The sequence below is a fragment of the Macrotis lagotis genome, chromosome X (assembly GCF_037893015.1).
Source record: "Macrotis lagotis isolate mMagLag1 chromosome X, bilby.v1.9.chrom.fasta, whole genome shotgun sequence".
NCBI lineage: Eukaryota > Metazoa > Chordata > Mammalia > Peramelemorphia > Peramelidae > Macrotis > Macrotis lagotis.
Window position 1 is genome coordinate 644,015,443 of NC_133666.1, and position 25,404 is coordinate 644,040,846.

At 45.7% G+C, this 25,404-nt stretch overlaps 1 protein-coding gene across 1 annotated transcript in view; it reads left to right on the top strand.

Moving 5' to 3' along the window:
- WDR18 (WD repeat domain 18) overlaps positions 1-25,079 on the top strand; it is a 29,165-nt gene extending 4,086 nt beyond the window's left edge. Inside the window, exons 2-10 of the mRNA XM_074204487.1 lie at positions 2,641-2,751; positions 8,302-8,435; positions 8,565-8,706; positions 10,062-10,205; positions 10,670-10,734; positions 10,906-11,030; positions 15,087-15,253; positions 19,690-19,758; positions 20,584-25,079. Coding sequence (XP_074060588.1) covers positions 2,641-2,751; positions 8,302-8,435; positions 8,565-8,706; positions 10,062-10,205; positions 10,670-10,734; positions 10,906-11,030; positions 15,087-15,253; positions 19,690-19,758; positions 20,584-20,715 — 1,089 coding nt within the window. The 3' untranslated portion in view covers positions 20,716-25,079. The remainder of the gene's footprint in view (positions 1-2,640; positions 2,752-8,301; positions 8,436-8,564; positions 8,707-10,061; positions 10,206-10,669; positions 10,735-10,905; positions 11,031-15,086; positions 15,254-19,689; positions 19,759-20,583) is intronic.
- The last annotated feature ends 325 nt before the right edge of the window (positions 25,080-25,404 follow it).

Here is a 25,404-nt window from a genome sequence, read left to right on the forward strand (position 1 = left end):
ATTTTCTTAAAAGATTGCTTGTCTTTCCTTTTTTATTGCTTTCTTCTATTTCTTTGCTTTGCTCATTTAAGAAAGCCTTAGAAGCAGTTAGGTGGCAGAATGTATAGAACACTTGCCCTGGAGTCAATCTGATTTTGATAATGACCATCTGGTGACATTCATTTATAGAGTCACCTTTTGGATTGTTGATAAAGAAAGTATGCTATGACCACTGAGTTCGTTATCTTGACAAAACTCTTAATAGTTTCTGCCCTGCCTCATTTTCAAGACCAAATTTGCCTATTATTCCAATGATCTTTTGATTTCTTCATTAGCATTCCATTCCCCTGTGATGGAAGTAATAACTTTTTAGGGCGTTATTTCTAGATGTTGTAGGTCTTTAGAGGACCAGTCAACCTTGGCTCTTTGGCACAAGTTGGTTGGAGCATAGACTTATGTTATTGCATTGATGTTGAATGGTTTGCCTTGAATTCTTATGAACATCATTGTCATTTTTGAGATTAATTCCCAGTACTACCATTTTTTTTTACCCTTTTATTTACCATGAGGGTCATTCCATTTCCTCTAAGGAATTCTTGCCCATAGTACAATGTGTATAGTGATCATCTGAATTAAATTCACTTATTGCCATCCATTTAAGTCCAATGCCACCCAAGATGTCAATGTGTCAACTATTTGACCACATCCAACCTACCTTGGTTCATGGATCTTACATTCCAGAGTCCCTTGCAATATTCATCTAGCTTCAGACTTTTCTCACCAGATGCATCTACAGCTGAGCTTTCTTTCACCTTTGGTCCAACTGCTTCATTCTTTCTGGAGCTACTTATAGTTGGTTCTCTGCTCTTTCCCAGTAGCATATTGTACACCTTTGGATCTGAAGGGCTCGACCTCCATTGTCATCTCATATCATTTTATTATTATCCGAGAGGTTTTCTTGGCAAAGATGCTGGAGGGATTTGCCATTTCCTTTCAGAGTATCACCTTTTTTGTCAGAACCCTCCAGTGTGATCTATCTTGGGTAACCCTAGATAACGTAGCTCATAGTTTGACTGAGCTCCCGAGCCCTCTGCCACACCAAGGTAGTGATGGAAGTGGGGTGGAGTTGACAGGTTCTCTGCTTAAATGAGTCATAACATAAAATTCATACCTTCTAGGGTTAGCCAAGACCAGGATCTTAACTAAATAGTTCTGACCCTTACTTTTGTTCCTACTCTTATAAACTGTGGAAAGGATTTAAGTCTAGAGAAATTTTTTTCTTAATTTTTTTAGTTGATCTGAAAAGGTTTTTAATAAATTTCTTCATATATATTCCTAGCACTTTGTACAAAGGAGAGGTATTGAATAAATGTTTGAATTCCTTTCTCACTATCTAAGGCTCTTCTGTATTTTTACATAGTAACTCAGATTTCTGGAGTGCCTTCAGTTTTCATGAAATAGCCATGTGAGGTATAGCTTTAGCTTGGAGGAATTTCAAGTTGCATTGCAATAAAGTGAGTATCACAATAAATCAGGTCCCATAAATTGTTTTGTTTCCCACTGCATATGAGTATGTGTATACTATATTATAGTCTGTTAAGTGTGTTAGTATTAAGTCTAAAAGCAATGTATATACCTTAATTAAAAATACTTCATTGCTAAAAAACAAATACTATCCCCTGAACCTTCTTCAAGTTGTAATCTTTTTTGCTGGTAGAGTTTTTTGCCTTTATGTTGATGGCTACCGACTGATCTAGGTGATTACTGCTTAAGGTGGGGTGGTTGATGCAATTTCTTAAGATGAGACAACAATGAAGATTGCCTCATGGATTGATTTCTTCCTTTCACCTGAAAACTTAGAGGACATTGTAGGGTTTTAAATTGACCTGATTTCAATATTATTGCTTCAGGAAATATTTACAACTGGGGACCACTGGTCTGTGGAGCACATATAACTAAGATTTATTAAGTTTGCCCTTATATGGGTACAGTTAGTAGGGCCCCAGAACACCAGTAGACTTGCCTGGACACAGGGTTGCCGTAGACCTTTGATATTCCCACCATCTGTAAATCCTGCTCTCTACTACTATGAGTGGTGACCTTTTACTTGTCTTGCCCCTTTGTAGCTCTCTAGTATGTGTTGTCTTCCACTAGAATGTCAGAACCTCAGGCTGGTTCCTGACGTATAAAAACCTTTACTATATTCTTTTCCATTAATTAATTCATGTGCTGCTACTCCAGTTTTATAGATGAAGAAGCTCAGCAAATCTAAGGGATGTGCTCAGAGCTGTTGGCAAATTTAACCCAGCTCTCTGCTGATTCCCAAGAGTGACCATCTCCATATCTTCTTTGCTTCTTTCACACAGTAGTATTTGTCTGTCATTGACAATTCCACCCCAGGCCCCTCTTGTCTCTTCTTGACCAGATAGGAATTTTGACCGGGGGGGTGGGGGGAGTATCCTCACTTCCTCAACTTAAGTGTCCTGTCCAGCTCTTGAACAACCTGCCCTGGCCTGGTGTGCCCCCCCCCCCCCCCATTTATCCATTTCAGCAGAGGGATATGATGCCGATTGCTAGGCAAAGACATGGTTTTGTTATTCAGGGAGAGGCAATGGAGAGAGAGTCTCTGGACCAACTCTCTCTGTGTTGAATTCTCCACAGGATCAACTTCAACAGAAGATTGTGTGCCCCGGACTGGTGACATGTCTGACTGCGGCCCCTAATGGCCTCTATGTCCTGGCAGGCATCGCAGAGAGCATCTACCTATGGGAGGTAAGAAAACTTCAACTGGACAGCTGGCTGGATCAGTGCTCTTCTTAGTGACAGAATTCTTTGACCTTGTCTGTGGGCTCTCATCCCATTGGAATCCTCTCCTCCAAAACAGAATCAAGGATCTCACCCTGGCCTTTTCCACCATTGTCCTAAAATCTGTCCCTTTGGTTTTTTTTTTCTCCTTTGCAGGTGGGTGGGTAAGCATTTATATAGTACTTGCTGTGTACTTGACTTTGTACTGAGCCCTGATTACAAAGACAGTATCATTTTATCTTTACAACCATCCTGGGAAGTAGAGGCTACTGTTGTCCTCATGGAGAACAGTTGAGGAAACTGAGGCAGACAGCACCTAAGTGACTTGCTGAGGTCAGCAAACTAGTAAATATTTGAATCTAGAATTTGAACTCAAGTCTTCCTGAATCCTGGCGCAGTACTCTAGCCCATGTGTCACAAGCTGAACCCTTTTGGGATTAGGTGTCCTGGGATTCATTCTGTTAATCTGAATGTCTGTGGTTTACCAATAGCAGAGAGAGAGAGAGAGAGAGAGAGAGAGACAGACAGACAGAGGTTTTTATGCAACAGAAAACTTAAAAGTAAAATGCAGTATTGTCATGGGTGAGTAGCAAGTTTATCTTCCTAATTATAGAAAATTTGGGCTATTATTAAAATAATTTTATTAAATACTTCTGTTAATTATTCTTTTATTTTTTTGCAAGACATGGGGTTAAGTGACTTGCCCACGGTCACACAGCTAGGTAATTATTAAGATGTATGAGGCTGGATTTGAACTCTGGTCCTCCTGACTGTCCACTGCACCACCTAGGTGCCCCTTGTTAATTCTTAAGATTATTTCCCTGAATGACCATTAATATGGGCATGGGAAAATTATATTTTTAGAAAAAGGCTTAATATATTTTTGTTTTCATATCAAAAACAGTCATTTGATATAATGAATTGGACAGTGGACTTGGGATGGAAACTTAAATCCTGCCTCAGGCCCTAACCCTGTGACTCTGGCAAGTCCCTTCACTATCCTGGGGAAGGTGAACTCAGTGAGAACCAAGGTCCTTTTCAGCTCTAGATCTAGGATCCCACATCCAATAGAAGAAAGAACTCTCCAAAGGCAACTTATTCCAGTGGGGGAATTGTTCGATTGTTATCCTTAAGTCAAAATCTGCACCTTTGCAATTTATTCATTGTTTTGAGTTCTCTGGCTATCTTTCACCAGATAACCCTAAAACAGCTATCATGGAGTCTTTTGTTCCCAGTCTCTTCAGAGAATCTTCCAATGGGATGAGTCTGGCCTGGTCTTTGTACCCTGAAAGCACCAGCTGATATCACCCAAAACTAAACTGCAGATACAAGAATGATAGCAAGCATTTTATTAAGGACCTCCTGAGATGCCAGTCACTGTGCTAGGATCTGGGCTACAAAGAAAAGCTTACCATCTAATGAGGCAGGTGGTGTGTGGACAAGTCGGTGTGACCGGGGAGGAGGATGGGGAGACCAGTCCCCAACAACACAGCCAAATCACCCTCTTCACTCTGAGCTTTTCAGACTGGCTGCGTTGTAGCCACACTTCTCAGCCAAAGTTTTTGAATTCATATACGTCTGCATCCCCTGTTCCCTCAGGGTCACACATTGGGCATAGTCACTGACCTGGCTGAATTCTAAGTCATTGGTCAGGCTCTGGTTATATAGTGTGATCTAGTTGGGATGATATCTTGTCCCTTGGGAGCCTGTCTTTGAAATGGCCTGGCTGCACTAATTTGATAGAAAAAAATGCTTATTTTTAAAAGTACAGTATTAAGTTAACCTCAGGGACCAAGATCATCTGTTGAAGCTAAGTGGTCTTACGATGGTTAGTCAGTTAATTAGCATCTGCTTTTATCAGGGTACCAGTCTCCCTGCAAAGAATGCCCTTTCCTCTGTTGAGACTCCTCTGTCCTCCATGTAAATCCTTTAAGGGGGAACACCCAGTGTTCTAGTGACCACCCTCAATTTCTCTAGACATCCATGTTCAACAATGGTTACCATAGCCTTGCTCTTAATAAGTGACCATCTGCCTTATTTCCTGATCTCTACTGAGTCTTCCCTCTTGGTTTTTGGGGGTGTACCCCAAGGGGAGAGCCCACCTCTCCACTGCCCTCTGTAGAGAGCATTCATGCACACTCATATGCAGCAGCATCATATGAATAAGATGATCTCTGTTTTGGGGAGATTTCCAATAGCAGGCCTGACCACTCTCCTGGATAATTCTGGGCTCAACTCCCTACCTGCTTGCTAACAGCCAGACCTAGGGGCTGGCCATCCCCAGCAGACCTCAGCCTCTTCTTGCTCCTCTACTCTTCCATGCTGCCCCATACCTTTTCAGTATGGTTCTTGGAGGAATGCCTGCTGTGCTCCAGGAGTGTAGGTTATGACTAACCCACCTTTTTATAGAACATTCAGGATTATGGGGCATGTTATTACTGGATGGGCTTTAAATTTCTTTCTCACCTAGGGAACTCTGGGGGGCCCTCAGAGGAGCTGAACCCTTCAGCACTTGTCAGAGCCCTATCTTTGTATTCTACCCCACCCGTAATAAGCATCTGAAGAACAGGGTCTGACTGGATCAAGCTTTGTCTCTCCTAGCATTGATAACAGTGATGATGATGACAACGCTGACAACTAGCCTTTAGGTAATGCCTTAAGCACACATATATGATCTCATTTGAATCTCACACTAGCCTTGCCAGGGGCTGGCTGTTTTTATCTTCTTTTTATCCATAAGGTACCTAAAGGCTGAGGGAAGTCCAGTGACTTGGCCAATGCCACACAGCTAGTGTCTGAGGCAAGATTTGAAGTCAATTTTTCTCACTCCAAATACTCTATCCACTTGGCCCTAGTGCCTTGTGTGGCTGTAGGGACTTGAAATATTTGCCAAATTAAATTAATTTTAAATAAAGCCTCATTGTAATATAGCCCAACATTTAAATTTGGATAAATATTTGGTTTTTTTTGTTTGTTTGTTTTTTTAATATTTTCCCCTCCAGACTGTGTAAGCTTCAGTGCAACCATTGTTAGGGTTCTAGTCTATTTGAGGCTGAGGAGTGACCAGCCAGGACAGGGATTCTGTACCTCTCCCTGCCCTTCTTGGGGGGGGGGGGGTGAACCAAGCCTTTGGTTTTTATTGGGGTTTGTTTGTTTTTTGTTTTTTTAGGTTTTTACAAGGCAAATGGAGTTAAGTGGCTTGCCCAAGGCCACACAGCTAGGTAATTATTAAGTGTCTGAGACCAGATTTGAACCCAGGTACTCCTGACTCCAAGGCCGGTGCTTTATCCACTATGCCACCTAGCCGCCCCTCTATTGAGTTTTTAAATTGAAGTTCAAGTTCAAGGGAGCTACGGGGCAGCCACCTGGGCCTTGAACTTGAAAATTGAGATCAGGTTCAGTCCCTCCTCTGGTATTTCCACCTTTCTCAGCATCACCCCTTTAGTAGGAGAGAGTTAGGCTGAGGGTCTCTAAGGCCTCTTCCAACTTGAAGCCAACCACACTGTGATTGCTGCCAACCTTGGCTCCTGTTTTCTGTGGCCGCTAGAGGGCAGGCTCTGCCCTTGAAATCTGGAATCTAGGGGCCAGGAGAAGGCAACCCAGGATGGACTTCATTTTAACCCCCAGTTAAATGTCTCCTATGTGCTAGACACTATGTTGGGGACACACAGACCAAGAGAGAATCCACCCCTGTTCTCCAGCACTCCTCATCCCCTAAAATGGGAAGGGAAATAGCATGCACACAGATCCTAGGCATGGTCATGGGTAAAGTAAATGATTGGGGGTTGGGGAGTGTCAGACCAGGCCTTCTCCAGCCCGGAGGTGAGCCTTAAAGGGAGCTAGGATGCCGAGATGATGGAGAGAGCAGTGCAGGCATGGGAACCTGTCTGTGCAAAGGTATGGAAGTCCGAGTTTGGAACGTCCTATCCAGTGGACCAGAAGTAGGTCAGCCTGCCTGGGGCTTGTGTGCACTGACCTTTGTTTCTGCTCTTTTGTTTGTCTGCTTGCTTGCTTCCCCCCCTCTGGCTAAAGAAGGAAGCAATTTGATGAGAGGGCAATTCCCAAAAGTCGTGGTGGGTAAGCACCAGGGAGGTGAGGAGCATGTGGGACAATCAGATTGCCACCCTTGCAGTAGGTACAGCCAGTCCCCCTGGCACCTGAACAGGTGTCCCCCCTACCCTTCCCAGCCTGTCCAACGGTCTTTGGCTGATCCTCGTTATTAGGGAGTTCTTTTGTCGTTTCAGTTTTCACCTTATTTTTAAAATTTTGAATTCCAAATTCTCTCTCCTCATCCATTGAGAAGGCAGGCAACTTGGTATCAGTTATACATGTAAAATGTTACATATTGACCATGTTGAAGAGAGAGAGAAATTATACTTCAATTTGTACTCGGGAGTTCATCAGTTCTCTCTCTGCAGATGGTTGGTTAGCGTTTTTCGTGACGTGTCCTTTGGAATTGTCTTGATCTGAGTAATTTAGTCTCCCACAGTTGATCTTTGTTATAATGTTACTGTGGACACTGTTCTCCTGGTTCTGCTCATTTCATTTTGTATCAGTTCATATACTTCCCAGTTTTTTCTGTATTCTGCTCATTTCTTTTGTTTTTATTTTTGGGGAGAGAGGTGATCAGGGTTACTTGACTTGCCCAGGGTTACACAGCTAGTATCTGAGACCAGATTTGAACTCAAGTCCTTCTGACTCCAGAGCCCATTCAACACTTCTTAGAGTACAATTATATACCACAACTTGTTCAGCTATTCCTCAGTTGGTGATTGTTTTTAAAATAAGATTAAATTCACCTTTCCCTGGGGTATCTTCCCATCCAGAAGTCCTTCAGAATACCTGGCCCTTCTGTCATTCTCAGAGGATATTTTAACCTTCCCTGTCAAAACCCCTGCACCATTTTATTATCAGCCTTGGCTCACTGGGGGTGTAGGAAGGCCGCCAGACCTCATCTGGACTCTCCAGAAGTTTGCTGGTGAATGTGAAGAGGGGAGCCCAGGGAGTCCTTGCCAAGAGGTGCCAATTTCAAGGGCACTGGATGTACAGAGAGGAGAGCAGACAGGACGTGTGATTGGGTTGCTCTGATAATTCTCATGTCTGTAGCAGCTTTAAGGCATGTGTTTTTTAAAAGAGGGAGCTTATCTTTTGAAATGTAGGAAGCTCAGAGCTGGGAAGGGAGGCCTCCACCTCCCAGGCTGGACATCTTCCCCTTCCCCACACGGCCACTGAGACCCTCCTGAGATTCTACTTCCTGTCTGTGATCAGCCAGACACCTGGCTCACCACTGGGGTTACCAAGAAAAGCAAAAAGCAGGTAGCTTCTGTTCTACCAGGGACCTGTAGACCTCTACAAAAATCACAGGAGATAGGAAGTGCAACCACTTATGGAGGAGAAAGCAAAGTGACTGGTGGCCAACCACAGACCTCAAGGATTTAGGATCAGGCTGGGGATCCATCTCCTCAGCTTCACCTCTTGTGTCCTGGATCTGATTTCTGTGCTTCATCTTTTCCTCAGGTTTCCACAGGGAACCTCCTGGCCATCCTGAACCGACACTACCAAGACCTTTCCTGCCTGGCATTCACTAATGACAGCAGTCACTTCCTCTCAGGTGGCAAAGACTGCCTGGCCTTGGTATGGAGCCTTCACAGGTAAGGGAAGCCCTGGTCCTGCTTGGGTCTTGGGCATGGGCAAGCCTGCCTGAGCCTGGTGGCAGTCTGCAATTTTAATCAGTTTATTTCTCAGGGTTGACAATCTTCTGTTTCTTTTCATTCCCCTAGTGTGTTGCAGGTGGAACAATCTAAGATGCCCGATCCCCGCCACGTATGGTCTCAGCACACACTTCCTATCACAGACCTGCACTGTGGTTTTGGGGGCCCTTTAGCCCGTGCCGCCACTGCCTCCTTGGACCAGACAGTGAAGGTAAGGCCTGGCAGGTACACTGCCCATGCCTGTTCTCCCATGGCCCTGCCTGACCCATCACTGACCACAGGCCTGGGAAACTGAGTTCTCTGAAGAGTTAAAGTCCCAGGAAATATGTCTTCTGCAGTCAGTTCATATTGGGCTTTTGTTTTGAAGTGACCAAGTCTTGCCAATACCATCAGGCTTTTCCCCCATCTCTTAAGAGCTGTGAGGCCTTCAGATAGTTTCTAATAATCCCCTTGTAGGTTTATAGCTTCTCCTTGTTGAGAGGGAAGTTGTGTGATTAACACATCTGAACTTTCTCCTCTTGGTCATTTCCACTCATCTGGCAGCCTCTGCATCTCACAGAGAGCATCTGACCCCCTTATTCAGAACAGCTTCCAAGAGATTTGAGGGGCACATCCCCAGTATCAGTTTGCACAAGATGATAGGAAGGAGGATGAGGGATACTAAGGTGAAGTGTTTGCTTTCATAGGCTGAAATGAGGCTTTAGTTATCTATGGGATCCACTGTAAGAGGCTAGGCATCTGGGATAGACTTAGAAGTTGGCTTAAAAGGAGGGGGACAAGCCAAGTCTTTCAGAGGACTGGGTTTGGAGTGACTCAGCCCGGGCTGGGCTTGGTCAGATGCAAGGTGGCATGATTCCTTGGGTCCCTTGCCCCCTCCCCTTTTCCTGAGTGGTTGTTATTAATCTTCCCTTTCCCTCTCAACCTAGACCTCTTGCATTGTCAGCGATGTTTTTTTTGTTTTGTTTTGTTTTTTTGGTTAGAATGGAAGTTCTTAGTGTAATGGGATTTTGAATGAGACACTTGAATAATTCTCTTGTTCAACTCGTATCATTTTGCCAATTTACAGATGAAGAAACTGAGACCCAGAAATTTAGCCAGGATCACTCAATCCAAGTAATGATTATGTAAGGAAAGAAATTTTGCTTGGGCTATGAAAATCCATAGCACCACAGAGATGTTGGTATTGCAGTCCTTCATCCCTGCCCCATTCCCAAGAGCTCCACAGGCAGGAAGGACCCTGGCTTCAATAGAAAGGGACTCCTGTCCCTCATAGCGATGAATGGGAAGTGAAAACCTTAAAGCTGATGGATGGCTTGTCTTTGCTCTTAATCTATGGTGGGCACCTTTGTGCCATTCCCATTCAGAACCTGGGTGTGGATCAGCATTCTGCTGATTTGTACCTGTATGACCTTGGACAAGCCCCTTCCCACCTAAAAAATAAGGGGAGTTGGATTAGATTATTCATGTTTCCTTCCAGTTTTAGGTCTAAGGACAGCAAATGCTTTAGTTTCTGCTCTTAACCTCCAGCTCTGCTCCATGGAGTTGTCCTTCTTCTCTTTCCCCCAGCTGTGGGAGATCTCTTCTGGTGAACTGCTCCTCTCTGTCCTCTTCGATATGGCCATCCTGTCTGTGACGATGGACTTGGCGGAGTACCATCTGTTCTGTGGCGGCAGCGATGGCTCTGTATTCCAGGTTGACCTTTTCTCTTGGGTGAGTGAGGGAAGAAGGCAGCATCCCCTCCATCCTCTCTTCCTCCTAGAATTACATAGCCATGGACTCCTCAGGATTCTTAGCTGATTTCTGCAGGGATTTTTTTCTTACTACATTCACATCTCCCCCTGCTTGGCAGACAGCCAAGTTAAGAACATGAATTCTTTCAGTGACCCACAGCTGTTCACCAGTTCTGCCCAAGGAGCAGCCACTGGGCACCTTCCCTGGTGCGAATAACCTGCCAGGCTGAGTCAGGAAGAACTTCTCTTGCCTTGGTTTGCTCATCTGTTCACTGGGAATGAACCAGAACTGTAGCCCCTGCTCCTAAGGCTGCTGTGGGCTTGTCCTGGATGGACTGTCCAGCTCTTAGGAACTCTGTAAAGGCTGCTATCTGTGTGTCTACTCTGAATTCAGCCCCTCCTTTGCCTCACACTATTCCCTTTCCTTCTTGCTGGACCCTGTAGCCCGGGCAGAGAGAAAAGACCTTCCGTCCTGAACAGGAGAATGGAAAGCTGTTCAAAGGACACCGGTGAGGGGACTGGGCTGATGTGGGGCGGTGGTTCTGCTGTGCTCGAGGTTAAAGTCATGTCCAGTAGGCTGGGTGGAGCAGGGGATGGGGGTGGGGCTCTCCTCCTTTGCTACTCCCTATGTCTTATTCATTCTATTTCCTCAGAACCCGGATACTTTTTTCTGTCCCTAGGAACCAGGTGACATGTCTCTCAGTGTCAGCAGATGGCAGCCTGTTACTGTCAGGCTCCCATGATGAAACAGTGCGGTTGTGGGATATCCAGAGTAAGCAGTGCATTCGGACCGTGAACCACAAAGGTAGGGATGTATCCTGGAACCCCAGAGTTCCCTTCTTTGTCCAAGAGAGGACTTTCAGCACCACCGGGCATCACCCGTATCCTAGGGACATGGATACTGCCAGGAAAGGAAGAAGGTGCTTGGAGTGGACCTTTCCCTGGGGTACTGGGATGGGGAGCCAGGTTCTTTGTAGGCCATGAAGTTGTGCTTCTCAGTGTGCTCAAATGAATGTTTCTGTCTCTGCTTATGCAACCTATAGAGTCTTGAGCTCCTGGTATAGAAAGGAACAGATAAGTTTGAATGATGTCTCCTATTTGTCGTCTTAGTTATTCCCAGTATCCCTCCCCTCCTTCCCAGAGAGATCTCCCACATAAATAAAAGTACTTTTTAGAGAGGAAAAAATCCTCTCAGCACAAGTGATCAATACATGAAAAAATCTGAAAATGTCTCACCCTGTGCCCCCCCACCTCCACAGAGGGGCAGCTTGCAGAGATCCTCTTCTATGTTTTCATTCAAATCCCACTTCATTTTTATAACTTTGTTAATTCAGTTTTGATTCTGTATGTTGTTCACTTCCATTGCTGTGGGCACTATTTCATTTCTTGGCTCTGCTGACTTTACTCTGCATCAGTTCATATAGATCTTTCCATACTTCTCTGTATTCATCATTTCTTAGAGCTCAGTAACCTTACATTCATGTACCATTTAGCCATTCCTCCACTGATGGGCATCTCCTTTGTTATCAACAGAGTGCTAGCTACTATAAATAATTTTGTGTATGCTGTGTATGTGGTGACTCTTACTGATGGCTTCCTAGGGATGTTTTGGTTCCTTTGTTTGCATAATTTCACATTGCTTTATGTACCACTTCACAGCTCCATCATGATGTTTCAATGTACCTATCCTTCCACAACCCCTTCAACATTAACTGCTGCCATAGGACTAGACTTCTTTAAAAAAAAAATGCAGATTTTGGTGTTATTTATTTCTATTTTGTGATTCCTTACACTTCATGGGTGTAGTGAATCTTTTCACCCAACACCTTTCCTCCAAAAAACAAAAACCCAACCCCAATTGCACGGGAATTTTTATTTAATCATATTTTGCTTTTAGAATTTTCTTGAAATAACTAGGCTTTTGAGCCCCCCAAAACCAGTGAAAATAATGCACCTTCCTGCCTTCCCTGGAGTAGTCTGCACAACATTTTCTATTCTCTCCAACTTAAGTCGAAGCATTAATTAGTTTCACCAAACTGGTTTTGTTGGTTTTTGTTTTTGTTTTTTTTAACAAGAGAGGGCTTGCTGGGTGAGGACAGAGGGATTTTTGGAAAGGAAGGTGATGTGAAAGCCTAGGATGTCAGCACAAGATAATTGTTTGTTTGTTTTAAAGAAAGAATCGGGCACTCGAAGACCCTCGAAAACCAGACTTGGACAGTCTAGCTCTGGGACTGCTTTGGGTCTGTCTACCCTGAAGTGTGGACCGTCCCTCCTTCTCCCCGAGCACAGCCCGCAGCTCCCTTTCCTTACTCCACTGGACACGTCTTTAGATTCCCTTGTTTGTTTCCCCTGGGTTTGATGCAGCTGCCACACCACCAGCAAATGGAGCCTTCCTGCTGCTTCTGCCGGGTCCCCTGGATTCCTGTGGCTGACAGGCGGTGATTCTCTTTGGGGACTGGACAGTCTCTACCCTTCGCGTTTGCCCTGGTCAGCTGCCTCTGCTCCAGGGGCTGCCCTATTGGGAGTTCTGTCTGAGCCCTCATCTCCCCGTGGAGCATCTTCCTGGTATAGGAGTCAAAGTGAGAGGCGGCCATCAGTGCCAACTGGCAGAGAAATCCTGACCCTCTTGTTTAGCTCTTTCCTGCTGCCCCTTTCTGGGTAAAGGATCATACATGGGTCCATTTGAAAAATGTTAGCCTGCTTGTAGGGACCAGCCACAGAGAGCTCAGAGATCCAGAGGAATGGTTGGAAGGACAGGCTGCCCTGCTCGGGGAGAGGATTAAGGGCTTGGCATCTCACTTATACTCCCTGCCAACTAGACCACCTAGACCACCTTGAAGAACTCAGCAGACATTAAGCTGGAGCAGGATGTCAGACAATTCATCTAAGACAGGAGAGGAAATGGAACTTTGGGCCTTAGAGGCAAGACAGAGTCATCCAGACTGTGGGTGACCTACGGGACACCAGGAGAGATTGCCGACCCCCACCTACATGACTTTGAGCAGACCTGGGGTTCAGGAATGGAGCTGTGATTCGCCCTCCTCCCTTAAGTCAGTAGCTTCCTGGTTCACAGGAGGCACAGAGTGAAGATATGTCGATTAACTGGAGTAGCCTTAATGTTGGGATTTAGAGTTGGAAGGGGTTCAGAGACCCCCGGGCCTGAGCCCAGGTTTATATCACCCAGCCTCCTGGTTCCCTAGCACAGCATCTGGCCACCCCAGGGAATCGAAGACTTCCAGTCACTGAGTAATTGCCCTCCAGCCACCTGACCTTCAGCAGTCATTTATTTATGGGATTTATTGTGCTCATTTCCTCTCCTCAGACCCCGAAGAGCTCTTTACTAATTGCCTTTTTGTAATGATGCCTGACCTGTGAGTGAACTCCAAATAGGAGGATGAACAGGGCTGGTAATCATAAATCCTCAATTCTGGGACATAAAGAGAAAAAGATGGGAACCAGAATATGCAGCATCCTTCTGTGTCTTTCAAGGAGATCGTTCATGAGGGGGACATCAGGACCCTTTGTGGATGCCCCTCAGCCCTGCCTTCCTTGGCTGCTCTCCCAGAGGCCAGAAACTTTGCACTGAGGAGGTATTGGCCTGTGTCATCAAGTTTTAGGGCCAGAAAGAAGCTTGGGTCCCCTGCCAATGGGGAGCTAAGCAATATGCCTCTGGGGTGGCCACCCAGCACACAAGAGGACCTGAAGCCCTCATCTACAGGTGTCCAGAAGCTGTTAAAACTCATTTTCTTCCACAGCCTCAAAGACCCGTACTTTTGTTAGCGTGTAGATTCCCACCACTGTGGGGTTTCTCCCTCTTGTTTGTGTCCTGGGCTCCTGTGGCCAGTGGCCTGGTGAGGAGTTACATTTGTAAATGCAGAAGATTTCAAAAGAAACCTTTTCTATTGAAATGAAGTCAAAATATGTTTTTTAAAAAGAAGTTTGCAAAGTCCAGGTTAGGATTCCCTGGTGTTGAGATTAATAATAGGCTTAAAGAGGTGCTGCAGCTTCCAATTATAGCCCCCTCCAGCCAGGAGGTACAGAACTTGAGACACATCCAGGTCTCCCCTTAGCCAGTAGCCTATCCTCCTGTGTCCCTGAGCAGCCCATTCAGCATGCAGCTGGTAGTCCTCGGGCACGGAACCCCAACACCAAGGCCCATGGTTGCTGCCTTCCAGTGGGAGGAGGGGCTCAGGTGCTTGGGAGTGATGACTCCAGATGACTCCTTTGACTTGTCAGGGGGACCAGGACCTTGAATAGGTGAAGAAGCCCTGCCCTAAGGTTGGGGTTGCTGCCCAGCTTCAACTGCTATTCTGCAGTTGGAGACCCACACAGCCTGTTTTCTCCCTTTGGCTTCCTCTCTTCCTGCTGGGCTTTTTCCTTTGCTTTTCACAGCAAAATTTCCTCTGAATCTGCCATCTAATTCATTGTATGTCTGTGGGTAGTCTATGGAACTTAAGTGTCCACATCTTTAAATGAGGAGGCCAAACTGGGTGATCTCTGAGTGCTGACATCTTCCAATTCTGTGGCTGCTCTTGAGATTCCAAGGTTGGCAGCCAGCAGTGGTGATGAGGTGAACCAGGATGGGAAGACAGAAAAGGTCAAAGCTTCAGTCTTATGGGCCAGGCCCATGAGTGACCTCTGCACTTCCAGCCTGGGCAAGAGAGGGAGATCCAAAAAGGAAAGTGCTAGAGGGGCCAGTGCCCAGAGGGTGGGCCTCTAGATCATGGCAGGGGTTTCAGCAAGTGAAATTAAGAAATGAATCCACACTTCACCCCCAGCCCAGCTGTGCTAAGACAGCGGGAATTTCCTGCTTTAGTCACTGAGTCCTTGTCTGAGGGTGTGTCATTTTTCCCTTGGATAGGTCCTGTCACTAATGCCTTCATCGTGCTGGCCCCAGCCAGCATGTTCAACCCAGACTGCAAGCCCACCCTGCCCCTGCCCAAGTTCAGCAAGAACCTTCTGGGAACTGAGAGCAGTGAAGGCTCTGGGAATGAGGCAGTGATGCTCCGTCTTGGTATGCACCACCAGGTAAGGGGGACTGGCACAGCAGGGGCCCAGGGAGGGAAGCTCGCCTGCCACTACCTGGGCTGGTGGTAAGAAAAGCACCTGGGCTTCAAAGGGGAACATGAAAGAGAGTCATCCTCATCTATTAGCCAGCAGCCTGGGCCTTCCAGGATGTGGCCACCCTTGGGTGCTTCCCGCAGCACTGACCTGAGAGCACCCACCTTGTCTTTGTTCTTAGTGCCTCAGAGACAAAAATGGAGATGGTAAGTAGGTTTTTTTACCAGCAGATAAAGGAATGTAGGGCAGGAGGAGGCCTCTTGCAGAGGCCACAACTGTCTAGGAACAGGTCAGAAATCTTCTAAGATTTTATTCTTCTGGCCTCTGTGGTTGAGCCAGCCTAAAGAATTCAAAGCAACTGGTCCAATCCCTGCCAGAACAGGAGCCCTCTCCCCCATATCCCTGGTAATGTTTGATGATTGAGTGATTGCTCCCCAGCAAGTGATCACACAGCTTCTAAGTTGAGCAACAGCAACAATCTGCCTTCCTTTACCTTCCACCTGAGGCTCTTGGCTGTCCTGTGATGTCCCCCACTCCCTAGACCTAATCTCTCTTCCATTTGATGGGTCGTTATATACTGAAATGTCCTCCTTCTAATGTCTTTCCTCCAGTGTCTTTATTTAGAAGGATAAACATCCTCCCTTCTTTCAAATACTTTATGTGTGGTATGATCCTCTTACTGTCCTGGTCTCCTTTATCTGGAGGAATTCTAGATTGTCATTAACCTTCCTAAAATGGGGTATCCAGAGTACATTACTCCAAGTGAGATCTTAATTATATCTAATTGTACCTAAGATAGTGTTTGGCTTTTTTTTTTTTTTTGATCACCCTTGTCACATTGACTTTTTGAGCTTGCAGTCCACTAAAACTCCTGGATCTTTTTCTTAGGAGCTATTATCTGACCTCATCTTTGCCATTTAATACTAGAGTTGTTGCTTCATTCAATCCAGGAATAGGACTTTACATTCATCCCTGCTAAGTTTCATCTTTGAGATTCAGCCCATCACTCTAGGTCTTTTTAGATCCTGGCCCTGTTAGCTAAGTCACCAAATTTGTGACATTTCTGAATTTGTTAAGTTTGTCATCTATCCAAGTCATTACCAAAAATGACTCAACATAGGGCTGTGAGTGTGTCCCTTGGGAATCCACCTAGATCTTCCTCTCCTACTTTCAGGGCTAAGCCCTACTGTTCCCATAATCTTGGGGCCAGCTACTAAACTGTCCCAGAAAAATGTTTCCCTCCTATCTTCTCCCTGCCTCATTGTGACTCCCATTTTCTTTGTTCGTTTGTTTTGGCCCATGTCTGTTTACAGAGCTGGGCCAGTCCGGCACCAGCTGGGTTTCATGAACATTTCCTGTTTAGCCCAGCCTGTTTCTTAGGCCCGCCTCCTTGTCACCTCTGGTGTGGTCATGGCTAATGCCCTGTGCCAGGGTCGTGTTCAGTGGAGGCTCCTCTGCCGTGGTGACTAGGAATCAGGAAGGCCAAGTTTGAGTCTTGCTTCAGACATGACCCATAAGCCACCTGGGAGCTCCCTCTGGATTTACCCGGGACCTTAGCTAGCACACCTCATCCAGCCCTTTCTTTGGGTAGGTGGTCTCGGTGACCCATGACTCAGGACCTTAAAGATCTGTGATCTGATTGTGCTGGTTGGTTGGTTCTTGTTCTTCATTATCAAAGATCAAAACATCACATGTTATAGACAAGTCACAATGTGTCTTAACTGTGACTGGTCAGACCAATAGGAGCCTGGAATGCTCTACCATAGGTTGGGCACAAATAGTCCATATGAACACCTGGGGTGGGTACACTAAACTTAAACATCTCATGTTTCCTTTAAGCTGCTTACACCTCCAATATGGATCTAGGATCACAGATTCAGAAGTGGGGGGCCCCAGAGGCTGTCTGGTCCCTGGGCCCAGAAAGGGAAGTGGTTGCCCACGGTCACATGGGGGTCCCATTAGAACCAAGACGCACTCTGATGCCAACCTCTTCTCCCTCCCCTCCCACTTCCATTTGAAGAGGGCAACCCCCTTTTAAGATCAGATTGGTTTTGTGTATTGCTGGCTGACTGGGGAAAGAAACCCTCCCTTCCTCTCTGTTGGACAGGCCCATAGACATGCTGCCTGGCCCATGCTCAGAGCCTTTCCAGGTGGGTAGAGGCTACCCACACTTAGGCTTTACTGGCATTGGCCTGGAGAACCCAGGACTTCTAGAGGAAGAGGTTGGTAGAGAGTATGTGGTAGCAACTACATGTGGATCAGTAGTACAGACCACTTCTTCCTGGAGTCTTTCCCAGGTAGTAGCCATTGTCTGTTCTGAGGGGAAAAGGTTCCTTTCTAGGGAAAAAATGACTTGTTTGCAGATAAAGCCAAGACCAGTGTAATTGGGTGTTTACCTGGGTCTCAGTGACTTAACCCCATTCTCCCTTAATCCTAGGGAAGACTTAGGTTTTAGCACCTGAAGGCCCATACCAAGATCCTGGGGCAGATGATGTTGTCCCCATTTTACAGATGAGCAGATCGAAACCTCAAGTCAAATAGCCAACCAGTGGCCTGACCAGGACTAGGACTTCAGCTTTCATGTCCCATAGATTTCTGAGGGAATTGGTGTTAGAAAACTAGTCTCAACTGCTCTGAGCCCCCTGCCCACCAAGCAGAGCAGCCCCTCTCGTCTGATGTAGCTCTGTGGAGCTGGCTTTCAGCAAAAATCACTTCATTTTGTGCATGCTCTCTCCTATCCACCTAGGATTACTTAAAACTTTTTCATAGAATTTTAAGGAAAAAAGGTTTTAAATTGATTGTTTCTAAAGTGGATGAATTTTACATGGAAATGGGGTATTCTGGTTGTGGAGGAGAGCTAGCCCAAGCCCTGTGTATCTTGGCCATGGAGACGAGGCCCTGGGCACTGGCCTACCCAGTAATGGAATAGGGGGCCTGTTTTAGCCTTTGGGCTCCTGTCATCGGTTGGCTCTTCTTGCCTTCATGGGCTGGTGACGGCTCTGCTCAGACTCCTTCTGGGGCCCACTCCTGTGCCTTGGATGGTCTCTCCCTGCCCCCTCCCCTCTGTCTCATGGCAGATCCCAGCTAACACCCTACAGTGTGCTGGTGCCGCTCTCCTGAGACTGCCCTTCTGCCCAGGATGCATCTCAGAGCTATATAACACACAGCTATATAACATTGTGAGCTCCTTGAGGCATTTGGCCCAGGTGAGCAATGATGAAATGCCCTGTCTGACCAACAGACTTGGCATTGTTCAGAGGCTGAAGCCTCATAGGGAGGGGAAGGAAGCCCTAGGCCCCTTCTATCATTCAGTCTGCAGGAGTGAGGAGTAGATGGATCCATCACTACCTCACACAGGTCCCTCTCCCTGTGCTTCAGTGCTCCTCTCTCTCAGACAAGGGGTTGGGGGCTCTCTCTGCCAGCACATGACTTGTCAGGTCTGCTCCAATTGCCATTCTTGTCAGATGTTTTCTAGAGAGCAGTCAGGGCTGTCAAGGCTGATAGATTAACTCTGCCCAGAGGACGCCTCTGCAGAGAGTGGCCTTCCCAAGCTTAATGAAAGGCAGAACTCTCAGACAGCCTGAGCCGAGAAACAAATCTCTTTCTGCAGGCATCAAAGAGCAGGCCCATCCATCTTTTCCTGGGATTACCTCCTGTCTAGGATGGCAGGCCTCAGAGGGGGAGAGCCCTTCCCCAAAGGGATTCACCTCCACACAGCATGCTCCCTTCTGCTCCCCCAGGGATCACCTTCACTTCTTGCCTGGAATTGTGCAGTGTTCAGAATCTGAAATCAAAGCCATTGTCCTGCTCTCCTCCAGTCCCTTCTCTTTCATGGAATTACAGACTTTCAAAACTGGGAGGCTGTTTGAGTTGGAAGGGATCTAGTCCAATTCCAGAGGTCACAACCCCAGGTCTTGGCTTAGTCCTGTGTAGGTCAAGTTAATAAACAAGGACACAGGATCTAAGTCACAAGAATCAAAAGACTATAAGGGGGCAGCTAGGTGGCACAGTGGTTACAGCACCAGCCCTGGATTCAGGAGGACCTGAGTTCAAATCCAGCCTCACATCCTTAATAATTTCTTTGCTGTGTGACCTTGGGCAAGTCACTTAACCTCATTGCCTTGCCAAAAAAAAAGCCCCAAAAGAATAAAGAATATAAGACAAGAATCTTCTAGGCCTCCAGTGAGGGGTAGGCACAGACCCCAGGAGGCCTGGTTCCTAGCATAACCTCTGAGAAGAGGAAAAACTGAGGTTAAATGGTTTGGAAACTTTTTTTCAGTGAAAACATCAGTTCCTGATTGGTGTGTGATACAGGGTTAATGTTCACCCTGGTTGTATTGAAGTGCCAATAATTAAGGGTGTAATTAATTGGAGAGAAAATCCCAACTTTCTACCTCTTATAGGGATCTGAGAAGAGCTATTTGGAGAGAGCAGAGAAGCTGCATTCTGTGATGTGCACTACATTGGATAAGGTGAGTGTCTGGGGTGCCAGGCTGGCTCCCCAACCTTCTGCCTGATTGTGCTTGAATTGGCAGAGATTGCTCCCTGGGAGCTGACATAGCTAACCCTCTCGGGGACAGTCAGGAGGCTCCCAGGGAAGGCTAGACAGAGACAGGCTGTGCCAACCACTGTGAAATCCAGAGTGAGCTAGTGTCCTAGACTTGTTGCTGGGGGGCCCCAAAGAAGGAAACCCCTCTGCCTTCTCCCTCTGCTTGGATCTGGTGAGGGTGAACTCATCACCTACCTATTAGCTTGCTGTTGAACAACTCAAGTTTTTCCTTGTGTCCTCTCAAAATTGACCCCTGGAACTTTTGCCCAATGATCTGTACCCTTTGTGAATGATACCAGATCTATATGGTGAGGAAATCAGCTAACTGCTTGTGTCTTCCAAGGTTAGATGGCAGCATCTCTGGTCTGAGGGTCAGGGTGGGAGTGTTGAAGACCTCAGCAGCTGCTTCTCATGAGTATTTTCTATCCACAACATCCAGTTAGACTGGAGTCAGACTGGAGGTGGGTCTGCTTGCTTAGCTGCTGAGTCCTCAGACAGCAGGCCAAGAGTTGTCTGGAAACCCCTTAGGGTCTTCCCAACTTAGAAGTGCCTCTAGGAAAATGCTCCACTGTCCTGGCCTCTCAAAGTCCCTCCCTCAAACTCAGGTTCTATGACCCTTTCCCCTCAAGAACCCAGGGCTCCCTCTGATCTGACTCAGGACACTTTAGTCTTAGAGACTGAACTTTCCCAAGCAAGACAGCCCAGAACCTGCCTTTTCCCACCCTTTGTCTTTTCTCCCGCCCCCCAGAACTCCCTAGGTGACCAGGAGCAGCTGAAAATTCGTGTGACTGAACTGGAGGAAGAGGTGAATACCTTGCGGAAAATCAACAAGGACCTGTTTGACTTCTCCAGCCACATCATCACCAAGCCACCCAAATGACTTCCACTTCTACCTGGCCGGCCTGCTACTCAGGAGACGCTGGCAGCCACGTGGTCCCCAGACCTGCCTAGAGCTGGTCCCCAAAGTTTGCAGGCCTTTTGACAGCCATGAGTTCTGGGGGCTGGACATTTCCTTGTCTCTCTCTCTCACACACACACACACACACACACACACACACACACCCAGGACCACTCCCCCTTCTTGGGATCTGAATGCATGACCTTCACGTGAGAGCCTGGGCAGTGGGGCAGGTGGGCGCAAAGTGGCCAGTGGCCACTGACTCTGCACTTGTGAGAGCTGAGACACAGACTTGGCTCAGACAACTGACTCTTCAGAACTGCCTGGGGGCCCAGCCCATAAAGGAGGGAGGGGAGACCCTATCTCTCTGCAAGGTCTCCTGGGGCCACAGATAGCACAGCAATCCACCAAGGGGCAATTTACGGGTTCTTTAGTCCATGAAATCTTGGGTTTTGATAAAAGGGGTTTTTTTTTTTTGCCTTCAAATTCTCTCTTCTCAGGTGAAGGCCCTGGCTCCCTTCACTAACCCCAGTCAGTATACTTGTTACCCTGATCCCGAAGCCTGAGCCTCCCCTAGAAAATAACTATCAGCCTCTTCCAGCCCCCATTTGTTCTCACATTCTCCTCCCCCTTTTAAAATAATGGGTCAAAGCAATAGACTGTAGACAAGCTTGGAGGCTCCAAACTCCCTGAGTTGGCACCAACATCCTCATCCTCAACACGTGACCAAGTCAGAGGTTTTGCAGAGTGGACCTCTGGAGGCCCTGGTAGATATTGATGTTGTTTTTATTGCTCTCTACCAGACCTGGTTTGTTTTCTTTTTGTTTTACCCTGGAGACTTGGCATTCTTCGTCTCAGGAAACAGCTCGCTCTCTCTCTCTCTCTCTCTTTCTATATATATGTATGTGTGTGTGTATATATATATATATATATATAATATATATATATATACATATACGTATACATATACATATACATATATATAGTTGGGATTTTTTTATTGTTATTGATTTTTAAGACAAAAAAAGGTCAAAAACCTGTGTGAGTATTTTTTCTTATTGCCCTTGCTATGTGGGCCCTCCTTCCATTCCATCTATTTCTGAAATCTTCACAATTGGCCTCAGCCCATTACCCTTTCATTCTTAAGCTGCTTTCCACCCACCCACCCATCCTATTACCTAATGCAGTTTCCAGACCTTTCATTTGTACACCGATGGTAATCCTTGACAAACTTTTTAAAAAACCTGTGAACTTAAGAACCTGCTAATTCCTCCTTTTCCTCCCGCTTTACCGTCATGCATCCCCTCTGGCTTTTTCCTCCTGGCTCCAGCTCACTACAGAGCATTGCTCTGCCAGAGTTGCAGAGGGTCAAGCATTCACAATCATTTCCAGAGGCTTCACAGCTTAGAGGGTTGCACTAAGGCAAAGAGGACACTAGGATTTTGGTTGGCCAAGTCAGATCAAACGTATCAACTTGATAACATCTATGTGAAGAGCTGGTTAAACAAGCTGCCACTCATTCTTTGCCAAGTGATTCCCCAGTCAGCCCTCAGGAATGGTTTGGGGACATACCCCCTGAGGACAAACAAGCTGGAATGCCTCCAGGCCAGGAGCTGGAGAGCACTTGAGACCACATCATACATGCCTAAAGTTTACAGGAAAAGAAGTCTTGGGGAGAGTAGGATAGCAGTCTTTTCAGAGCTGTCTCCTGCCTCGGTGGGCAGAACTAGGAGGAAAGTGTGGAAGTTCTGGCGACCCTGGGGAAAATTGGAAGGGACAGTGGACTGGCCCAAGAGGCTGTGACGTCTCCTATGCTGGCACTGAATGGGCTGGATGGCCATTTATCCAATGTCGTAGAGGAGGTGTATGTACAGGTGAGGACTGCCGAGATCCCTTGTTACTGGAAGATTATAGGATTATTTCTAGGAGATGTTGGTCTCTGGTATGTGTGCCCCATCCATCAGCCAGACAGACCTTGGCCATCACCAGAATGATAAATGAAGGAATGGCTTCATGAAGTGTTGCGGTTTGGAGGTTTGAATTTTTTTTTTAACCACAGCAACTTGCAGAGAGCCTTCTTCTGAGGCCTGGAAATCTCAGGAATATCCTTTCAAATAAGTGTTTAGTTATCACTGACATTTCCTGTAATACTTTTAAGGTTTGTTACTGTTTCATTTTCAGTTGTATCCAACTCTTCATGTACTCTGTAATTAGGGTTTTCTTGGCAAAGGCTGGGATTTGCCGTTTTCTTCACTTTATTCTGCAGATGAGGAAATTGAGACAAATGGTCAAGTGATTTGTCCAGGATCATACAGCTACTAAATGTATGAGGTCAGATTTGAACTTGGGTTTTCTTGACTCCAAGCCCAGCAGTCTATCCAGTGTGCCACCTAACTGCCCACCTTTAATGGTTTTCATAGTTCTAAAGGTGCTATCTTATTTGATCTCAAAAATCCTGTGAGGTAGGTTGCTATTATCCCTATTTTGGAGTTGAGAAAACTGAGGCAGGGGATAACTGACTTGCCCCTAAGACAGGATTTGAATTCAGACCTTCCTGACTTCTAGTCTAACTTTGTCCATTGCACACCTAATATAAAATGGAAAGAGCATTGGCTCTGGAGTCAAGGGTCTGAGTGGATTAAAATTCCACCTCTGAATTTAGGATCTCTGAACTTGGGCAAATCATTTAATCTTCCTAAGACTTGGTTTCCTTCTAGGTAAAATAAGGGGTCTAGACCAGATGGCCTGTGAGGTTTCTTCCAATTCTATACTGCATGATCAAATGACAATATTTACAAAGCCTGGTTCATCAAACAAGTAAATTCTTCCTTGTAAATATGTGTTAGAACAGATCTCTTCATCAACCATACATGCCCAAACTTCCAGTGACATGATTTCAGGTCCTATTCTCATCCTGATTATGCTTTTCTGGATGGGTTCCAGCTGGTCCCTCCTAAAAGGTGATGTGGGCTGTGTAGAGCATCGTCCCTAGATAATGACCTTTGTCAACATGGACACAAGTAGTGGGTGAAGGATCTGCTTGACTAGGGTCCTTGGGAGCAGGAGATCAAATAGACTTGACCACCCATGCTTGTTAAGCTTACTGATTTCACAGAGAAATGAGGCCCAAGACAAGAGGCTTGACCTTAGGTCCCACAGGATCTCAGTTCACATCAGCCAGCCTGTAATTGAATGAGAACCCTCTACAAGCAGGAATCCTGCCTTTGCTTGGAAGCATCCAATAAGAAAGACCCAAATCTTCCTGAGTCATTTCTGACTGTTAGGTAGTTAATTCCTTTTATCAAGCTTAAATTTGTTTCTGTTACAGCAGAACACATTTTAATGCCTCTCTACTTGATAACCTTTAAAATACTTGAGTGCTATCATGTTCCCCTTGGGTCTTGTCCCACCTAAATAGGATTCTCAGTTCTTTCCCATGTTTGAACTTCAGGCCCTTCACTGTCTTGGTAGCCTTTTACTGTAATCAATAACCCTCCTCACCTGGGGCATGTTTTTGCTCCCTGAGACAAAGCTCTGATCACTGTGTCCCAGTTAGTGCTCTCTAGTCTTCAATGTAGTCCAAGGTCACATTAGCTTTTTAGCTGCCGTCTCACACTGACTCATAGTCCATGAAAAACCTCAGATTTTTCATATGAGCAGCTGTCTGCTCATGCCACTCTGACTCTTGTGAAGGGGAATTTTTGAACCAAGCACCCTATTAAATTTCATATATAGTGTAATTATCAACCCAGTCTGTCAAGATTTTAATGAATCCTGAATGTCAGTTATCCCTCTCGGCTTTTGTCATCTACAAATTGGGCGTGCATGCCTTCTAGGCCTCTCCTCAAAACCCTGATGAAAATGTTAAACAGCATAGATTCTTGGGACACTACTTAGAGCCCTTTAACATTGAACTTAAGTCGTTAAATGACTAAATTCTAAATCCAACTAACTTGAACCTCCACATCTTTTCCTCCACAAATACATGGGAGATTTCATCAAGTACACAGCTAAAATCTACTAATCTATTGTCTATTTCTGCACTCCCCTGATGTTTGCCTAGGAACCCTCTCCAGAAAAGGAAATAAGGTTTGCCTGGCATGATCTATTTGACATAATCATTCTAATCATTTTATTTTCCCTAGATTTCTCCCCCTTTACTATTTCACTTAAGATTTTTACCAAGAAATTAAGTCAAACTCACTGGCCCATAGTTTTCAAACTATTCTCTACCCTACCTTTTTAAAAATTGGGACCATATTTGCTTGGCTCCAATCCTTTAGGTGTTCAGTCATGTGCAACTAGGTATGACTCCGTAATATAAAATAAACCTTCATGAATCATCAGTATTTCTCCATTTTACCAATAAAGCCTAGCAGCAAGAAATAGAGAAATCTAAATGTAGGCAACTCTAAAATGCTTGGGAGTCTACCTGTCAAGACAAACTTAAGAAACTGTATGAACACAATTATGAAATACTTTTCACATGAATGGAAAAATGTCAGTTGCTCAAGAATAGGTTGAGCTAATGAAAAATGATAATTCTGCCTAAATTAAATTATTCAGTGCCATATCAAACTACCAAAAAAAATTTTTTTAAACCAGAAAAAATAACAATCTGGAGAAACAAAAGGTCGAGAATATCAAGAGAATTAATGGGAAAAAATACAA